Source organism: Trichomonas vaginalis, chromosome IV (assembly GCF_026262505.1).
Source record: "Trichomonas vaginalis G3 chromosome IV, whole genome shotgun sequence".
Classification (NCBI taxonomy): Eukaryota; Parabasalia; order Trichomonadida; family Trichomonadidae; genus Trichomonas; species Trichomonas vaginalis.
In genome coordinates this window covers 23,669,909-23,678,838 of record NC_067206.1, presented here as the reverse complement: position 1 = coordinate 23,678,838, position 8,930 = coordinate 23,669,909, and the positions used below count along the sequence as shown (strand labels likewise).

Genomic DNA, 8,930 nt, shown 5'->3' with positions numbered 1-8,930 from the left:
TCTCAGGGCGATGATGTGTGTTCATAATTTTGAGTTAATCCAAATGTTTTCGCGTTTTATGCCCGCTGTCCCAGCATTGCTGAAGCTGTTGTCCAACAATATCCTCATTTTCATAACACAAGGCGCAATCTATATGAACATAGCCAGCTTCCTGATGGCATAAGTAATAGCATTAACAAGATCTTCAGATCTTGGAGATTTCCATGTTCCAAGGCCAATAGTTGGAATTCGATTCATCGTATCGGATGTCAATTTTATATAAATTTTACCTCACTTCATTTTTAAAAATTCACCACCCTCGAGATGATGATAATGTTCAAAATTACATTAGAGATCTCTTCACAGAAACAATCATAATTAAAAAAAAAAGGTAGTGGGCTTCCAGGGGCTGCGCCCCTTCTAGCCCTGAAGATGTTAGTATAAATGAAGTTTTTATTCGGAGGGCTTCCAGGCGCGTTGCGCACTCTAGCCCTGAAGATGTTTAGTATAAATGAAGTTCTTATATACGGTCTTCCAGGAGCTTTTCACAAATATATATTGTTTTATGTTTTGTCACTTCTGTCACTTTCAGGAAAAAAACATTTATTATTATAATAAATGAATTTACAAAACCACCGTTACCGTTCTTGGAAATAAGGGTAAATGAAGATATTCTAGAGAGAACTTAAGAAACTACCGAATGGTCTAACATTTGTAGATTTGTTCGGTGGAAGTTTCTATATATCCCATTTGTGCCATACAAACCAGACTCAAAGATTATATGCAATGACTTCGACAACTATATGGACCGTCTCAACAATATACCAGACACAAACAATATATTGAAAGCGTTAAAAGAAAAGATACCTATAGGTAAGATGGACGTATACCATTAGATAAGAAAAATATTGTGAGAGAGGGTTTTGAAAAAAGCAGAATATATAGACTGGGATAGTATATCTGCTAGACTATTTATATAGTGGTTCTATAAGAGTTCATGACATTGAAACACTTATGTCAAATGTTTTATATCTTAACATATACAAATGTTTTCAAAGAGGACATAGAAAAATATATTGAGGGTATAGAGTTTGTGAGATGTCATTGGACAGAGTTGTATGAAAAAATATAAAGACAAGGAAAATGTTTTCTTTATAGTGGACCCGCCGTTCTATAACACATGGGATTTTCAATACCAAGTAGACTGGACTTTGAGAGACTCTTTAGAAACTTTAGACGTTTTACATAACTGTCCATGCTTTTACTTTACATCGAATAAGTGGTTTGGAAACCGTTATGAAATGGTTAGAGACATACATGACTATGAGTTTAGATATGACAAGATAGAATATGAGAGAGGTCCTATAAACCGGAGAAAGTGTCATAACAAAGAATTTTATTGGTAAGTAAATGTGGTTTGAAATAGGACTACTTGTTTTAGGTTTTTTTCCATTGTGTCATTTATTTATTGACGTGGCAGAAAAATACAGAGAATATGAAGATGAACCAATGCCTGCAAATGTCCAGTATATGTACTCGTAAGAGATATTTTTATCTAATATTAAATGGACGCACAGAACTTAGCGAATGCACAGCAACCTGGACAACCAAACCCACAGAAATATTCCAAATGAAGTTAGAATACAAACTGCAATGGCAAACTATGGTCAAGTGCCAACAGATGTACAAATGCAAACATGCATGTCAAATGACGCTGCGTTATAGTTTGCCACCATGGTATGCAAATATGAGATGGAAAGAGTTTTATACAAACCCCGAAGTGGGATATAAACAACTCTATGCAGATGACGCGAACACAGGAGTTGACCCAGAATATGTTTTCTACCAGAGGAGAAACAGAATGTATGAGCTCCAGTTAAAGAATGCTATGGAACTCAACAGGAAACGTAAGAGACTAGGTGACATTTAGATTTTTACATATAGTAAAATGGGTTTCTTCAGTAGTATTGGAAACTTCTTCAGAAGAGTTGGAAGAGGTATATGGAATGGAATAAAAACCGTAGGAAGAGGAATTTGGAACGGAGTCAAAAATATTGGTAAAGAGTAGGTCAGTTTGTTGGTATTATACCTAAAGACCCTGAACCAGAAGAACAAGCTCCTGTTATACAACAGCCTGAACCTGCACCACAGTCAAGTTGGCAACCAAATCCAACACCTCAACCGTATTAAAAAATTATATTTTTACCGTTCGATAGTAGTTGTATATGAAACTAAGTTCTAAGTAAAACGCATGGTATAATGGAATTGTTCTTTTTCTTCCATCTGTAGTAAACCATACTTGAAAGTCTGAAATACTTCCACTTGGTGGTTCATATAGCTTTGTAGGGTTTTTCGTAAAAGTCATTTGCCAAGCATTAAAAAAGAGTTTTGGGCGCCAGAAAATTGAAGCATGAACAATAATAGCATCTGAGTCGAAAAACATTTTCATATGTTCCATTAGGGTTTCGACTTCATAAAAGTCCGGGTTGTACTGGATATTCTGCAGGCTGATTTAACATCCTCAGAAATCTATACCATGCCAAGTTGTTATATTTTTGTAGAAATATAAACGTTTTCTCCAAGGTCTTCTATTCTATTGATTTTAACAGTTGCATTTTTCCTGTATAATAATATCGAGATGGTACTTCTTCGTCAATGTTATACTGGTTTGCATATTCGAGATAGATATCGTTTATTTTTTCTTGAAAAGCTTGAAGAGTTGTTTCTAAGTTTACAAGCAAAACTAACTTGTAAAAGTTTTCCCTGTTCAAATTTCTCATACGTACGTTTTTTCTTTGTATATAGTATCGAACTTCAAACCGACCGTAAATGGGAAACCATGTATGGCTTCTGAAATGAACTTCATTCTACGAAAGCCAATAGCTTTTGTGTACGGATGGGTCTCTTAACCATCTCAATGGGTAGTCAAAACGATAGCCTTCATGCTTTACGGTCTCTGTCTCAAACTTTTGACCTACATTGGTAAAAAGTTCATCTAATGTTTAGTTGTAGCAACCTCTAGAATTTTCTTTTTCTATTGAAAGCATATTTTATCTAGAATAAAAATGTCAAATGAAACAGCGTCTATGAGAGAAATACAACACAACCGACAACTCATTATACAAGCTCTAAATAAGAACACAACAAACCTTTCAAACTATTCTAAGATATCTGAGTCATTGAAAGAAGGAAACTTAAACTGACATTAAACCCAATGACAGATGAGTTTCTGTTTCAAGACAATAAGAACCATACTGTCTGTATAAATCCAACAAAAGGAACTTTTAACGAGAAACCTATAAATGAACTTCTTTTGAAAGCAGATGTTTGACAACAAAAGCTGACAAAGAATATGTAGACGATGCAATAGCAAAAGAAAGAAGAAAGAGCTAACAATAGCTTATGCAACAAAGAAACATACTCATCCTGAACTAGCAGACAAACATATGTTGACAATAAAATGTCAAGTGAATGACAAGAGCTTGAAAACGAAATATTCTAAAAAGACTCAATATACATTCTATATCTGAAATAACAGACTTACAAGAAACCTTAAACATGAAAAGTCCGTTGGACATACACATTCTATATCTGAAATAACAGACTTAAACGTTAGCCTTGAAAAGAAAGCAGATAAGGATGGGTGGCTAGTGTGTTAGTGAAGAAGGCGGATAAGGAATATGTGGATGAAAAGATAACGAAATGAAAGAAAGGGTTGACTGGTACCATGAATGGACATCGAAGATTTTAAAAACTAAAGCCGATACAGGATGGTGTTCAGGATGTTTAGACCTTAAAGCAGATAAAACTTATTTTAACGATGAGTTAGAGAAGAAAGCAGACAAGAACCATACACATACAAGTTTTACAACTTTTACAGCAACGACATAATATTGAACTTTGACCTTGGTTCAAGTGCACCATTAGAAAATCCGAGGTACAAGCGTAAAAGATACACTAAACAGTTTAGATAACAGTTTGCAGGAACATTGAAAGTCATGCCAGAAACTTTGAAGCAACTACCCGCAATGTTAGACAAGAAGCTGACAAAAACAGAGCTTCAAACATTAAAGACAGAAATACTTCAAACATTATATCCTATAGGCTCTATTTATACGTCAATGAACTCTACCAGACCAGAAGTAGTACTTGGTTTTGGAACTTGGACTCAAATAGTCGACAGGTTTTTGTATTGTGCAAACTCTTCAAAGGAAACAGGTGGAAGTAAAACGATTTTCAGGTGAAAATTTACCTGCACACAGTCACTACATAGATTTAAGTACATCTCAAGCAGGTTGCATAAGCATAGATATTGGGATTGGTCAGCAATGACAAAAGGTAAAGGATATGATGTTAAAGACGACGTTAAGTTTGCTATAAATTGTTACTGGGATGACACTCAGGGAGAAGGAAACCATACACATTTCGTTTCAGGATATACACAAACAACGGGACAAAGTAAAGAATACATGCCACCTTACATGACAGTTTACGCATGTATAGAATTGCTTAGTCGTCATTTCAACTTCTTTAGCATATTCGTCAGGAGTTGTCTTATATTGTTAGGAACTGTCTTTGAAAGTATACCACTTGAACTTTGACAAGTTTGAAACGAGGTCTGGCAATAGTAGTTTTATCTTCTGCTTGCTGTGTGTACATTTTGCCATGTTTGCCTAAAACTTCATAATATTCTCTTGTATACTTTCTTCTATTTTTACGAACACGAATGTGAGTACCTGTCGAGTTCCCATTGTTGTCATAGTCAATAGTATTCTCATATGGGTCGCGTTTAGGTATTTCTATTTTTACTTTGTCACCTTTCTGAAGTTTGAAGCCGGCATTCTTCTTGTTTGTCTCTTTTGACTAAATTATTAAATATATAGTCTTTCTCTAAGTCAGGGTTGTTTTTTCATTTCTTTCGGGGGAGTGGTTTCCCAAACCTTTTGTTTACGGTTATTGTAAATATTTAAACTTGTCTCATCTTTGCCATGGAGAAGTGTCTATACTTTGTCGTCATATGACATTTCATCTACCTCACCACCTTGTGGTTGATTTAAGTCTCTTAAGATTTTTATACAACTGTCAATGACACCAAGAGCAGAATGGTTTTGGTCGACAATGAATATTGGTTTACATTTTTTGAACGCAGATAGTTTTTTACATCATCTGATTTGAAAGAACTTTCACAGTCAGATGTCAGTTTTGTGGATGGTATTTGTCAACGAGATATTGTCAAAGCAGTTTTCACATCTAAAATATTTTTGGACCATAATGGTATGGCTTCACAGTTATTCTTTGTGTTTTGACCAACAAATATTAACCAGTATGGAGGTCCATCTGTTCTAACTCTCGGAATGTTTTCCAAGATATCCATAAACCAAGCATTTGGTGTTGAACTAAAGATTTTTATCATGAGTGCTTTTTTGTTGCCTTTTAGAAACATGGGGTCCTTGTTTGGATTCGTCATTTTTTAACCCATAGAAATGGGTTTATTGGCGCGTTAGCAGGAGTTGCATCCAGATTTTTGCCCGCAGTGGGAACAATAGCCAGAGGTGTATTTGGAGTTGGAAGGAAGATTTTGAGTACATTAGGTATACTTAAAGAGAAAGCACAACATATTATACAAACTGTACAGAAAGGTTGGATGTAGCACGAGAATGCAACAACTTATTCCAAATCTGAAACAAGAGGAAAAGTTCAAGGATGGATGGACAATGTAGGAAGACAAGCGGAAACTATTATAACAAGCAAATGACTACTATAACCAAGCAGGACACTATAGGACCAAGGTGAAAGATTCTTTAACAGAGGATATAACCATGCACAACAGTGGGTAAACAATAACCAACCTCAACCGCTCAAACGTGGGGAATGTAAATTTTTTTACTGAGATGAAATGAACAATACAGCATTGAGACAAATGAGTTCAAGATGGATTTGTCGGCTTCCAGCAGTTACACCACATGTTTGTAAAGTTTTCCTATACCTCAGGAAGTTTTAGACCGACTTAAAAAACCTAAACAACCAGTTGAAACAAACCAAACTAAAATTTTTACTGAGATGAAATGACCGAAGAAGTTGAAACGGTAGATTTGACACCACAAACAAAAAGTTCAGAACCATTGTCAAAACCTGTCAAAGAACTTACAGATGAGAAGAAAAATTCAATAATAGAAAGTGCCGATCTGGAAATACAAACCCTAACTACAAAGTCACTTTTCATAAAAATGGAACGGCTAGTATCTCAAAAAAGAAACAGACTCTCACAAAATAAATATTGAAGTCTGAAGGAGCTTTCGAGACAACAGATGGAAAAGTTTACTTCACTGACAACAGTCATTATATAGAACATCTCATTGACTTAGAGTCGAAATATTTCCTAAACTTTACAACAACACAAAAAAGTTGAAAGGAAACAAAAAAAATGCATATGATATTTATGAAGATGTTGACGACACAACTGTTCCTGCAAGTGAAGTAAGTCAAAGGAACCGAAAAGTGACGAAAAACCGATAGAAGAAGAAAAACAAAAAAACTGAAGATAAACAAAACCAAAGTTTAGTTTGGAAACTAACCAAGTCAACCTTCATTAGCTGGTATGGGTTGCGTCAAAATTATGGCAGCAGGCGGTTATGTAAAGTAAAGAGAAAAAAATATTTTTTTATTTTTTATAAAAAATGCCCCATATAGAATGGATAGAAAGTCTGCTAGAATAAAAGCAGAGTTGCAAAGATATGGTTGGAGAGTTTCGAAGAATTTTAATATAGGAGGGAGACCCTAAAAGTCTATGACAAATTGTTGGTCTTCGCTACGAAATGGATTTGGAAACAAGCACGTGCAAAATATATCCAAAAGACTAGAGAGGTTAGAAGAAGAACGTCTTATGGACATCTTTCGATGTTAGTGAACCTCAAGTTGAAGGACACGACGGCTTTGCCAGATTCTACTGGAAACATGACGAAACATTGCATCCTTTGAGAAGGAAAAAAGGAAAGGTGAAGACGCACATGCTCCCATGGAAAGAACAAGAATATGCATATGAGAAGTACGTGAAGTTAGAAGTCAAATTACTTCTGGTCGAACCTTTACAGTAAACTTTGACGAAGGAAAGAACAAAGAAGGCTTCATGGGTGTCTTGCTGCCATACAAGAGGAAATAAGAAAGGACACAATCTCAGATTGACCATAACAGATTTGGATGGTCACATTTACTATGCATATGCATGTCACAACAGCTGCAATGCTTCTTGACGCTTTCAAGACTACAAAGAGAGAACAAATGGTTGACTCGACTCAGACATTTTGAATGCAATTGAAGGAATTGCAAGTGTCAAGTTCGAATGGTCCAACCTAACCCTCAAGCAGTCAGACAACATGCTGGATACTTCCGTGGGAAACATGTTTGTTAGAGAGAAATATGAAATGGCATACCATTTAAAACAATATATTTTTACATATATTAATGCTTCAGGTTGAAAACAAAAACAAAAGTAGCAGATACAAAACCGTTAGATATATCTTTACAAATGCTGGTAGGACTATTATCAGATGAAAATTTCATCCGAGCATACAGGTTTGACTATCCAGTTCGTTGGCTTCAAAGTCCTTCAGATGCAAAGGCAATAGGATTTAGAAGAGTTTTTGTTTTCAAATAGAACTAACGCATTTAATGTTCGCAGTATATTTCAGGCAGTATAAAGGTTCTGATGGTCATAATAGACAAATTTGACGAAATGAGAATCTTTACAGTTCGTTCAGACGAAAGTCTTGAAGAACTCTAAATGATCTTCAACTCAAATGAACAAAATATTGGAATTTCAAGAAAAATACGACTCTTTACTAATGGAACATACTATTGGAAACTAGAATATGACAAGATGAACTCCACCGTTTCTTTCAAAAGATTGAAATTAACCTCAAGAGATACAGAGTTTTTATTTTGGGGAGTAGACAAACGTTCTTGGGCACATTTCTTCGGTACTAACCAAGAACGAACCATTCCACCAGATGGTCCATTTAAATTTATACTACATCCACAGCAGATTGACAGTTTATAGAAACGTGTTTGACCCTCAAAATGTTATGTGTCATGCAAGTTTCAGTTCACAACAATAGTTTTCTATGTATTGGCAAGGACTTTATGATCTTTGCTTCTAAATTCTACGAACCACCTGTAACAGTTTCTCTGACTTTCATATTGGTTCACAACAAATGGTGTGCAACATATTATTCCATTGTACTATGACTTTTATCTCGAATTGTCTTCATATATAACTACGGAAAAGTGCTGAGAAAAGATATTGAAATATATTTAGGTGAAGTGGTGAATATCTCACCTCTTTTCTCACCTCTTTTTTCACCGTTGAATTTTCATGAATTTTATACAGAAAACATAGCACAAAATATATTTATGTTGCATGTTAGATCTAACACGTTTTCTAACCACTTTTTTCTCACCTGTTGAATTTTGTTCTGAATTCGGCAAAAATAATATTTTAGGTGAAGAGGTGAGATCTCACTCTTTTCTCACTCTTTCTCACCGTTGAATTTGTTGCTGAATTCGGCAAAAATATATTATAGTGAAGAGAGATTCACCTCTTTCTCACCTCTTTTCTCACCCTGTTGAAATTTTGTGCTGAATTCGGATCTCTTACACCATTCTGTACGTCTAAAAGACTTTTGACATTTGCCAAGAATGTTCGTTTAGACGCTGTCATATAACCATATTCTTGACAATACTGTTTATACGAATCGTACAATGACCTTTCATCTAAACACTCAAAGTCAGTTTCATCTATGAACAGTTCATATACACTCTTGTTTGCTTCTAACAATGTTTGTCTCTCTTCGGTATGTGGAATTTTGTCTTGGATTGAACTTTGAAATATCTAATGTCATAAAATATGAGAACAAGTGGTTGTAAAAAGTCAGATGTCAAAGTTTCTGCAAAAG

The 8,930-nt window shown here is 35.1% G+C and overlaps 1 pseudogene across 1 annotated transcript, besides 2 other annotated features; it reads left to right on the top strand.

Annotated features, from left to right (window-relative positions):
- Window positions 1-359: 359 nt before the first annotated feature.
- Window positions 360-434: a terminal%2Cinverted (terminal inverted repeat of Maverick-3 transposon ID:TVAGG3_0155420).
- Window positions 360-8,930: part of a mobile genetic element that runs on past the window's edge.
- Window positions 3,066-4,273, top strand: TVAGG3_0155430 (annotated as a pseudogene). Its single transcript has one exon. A coding segment is annotated over exon 1 (1,208 nt).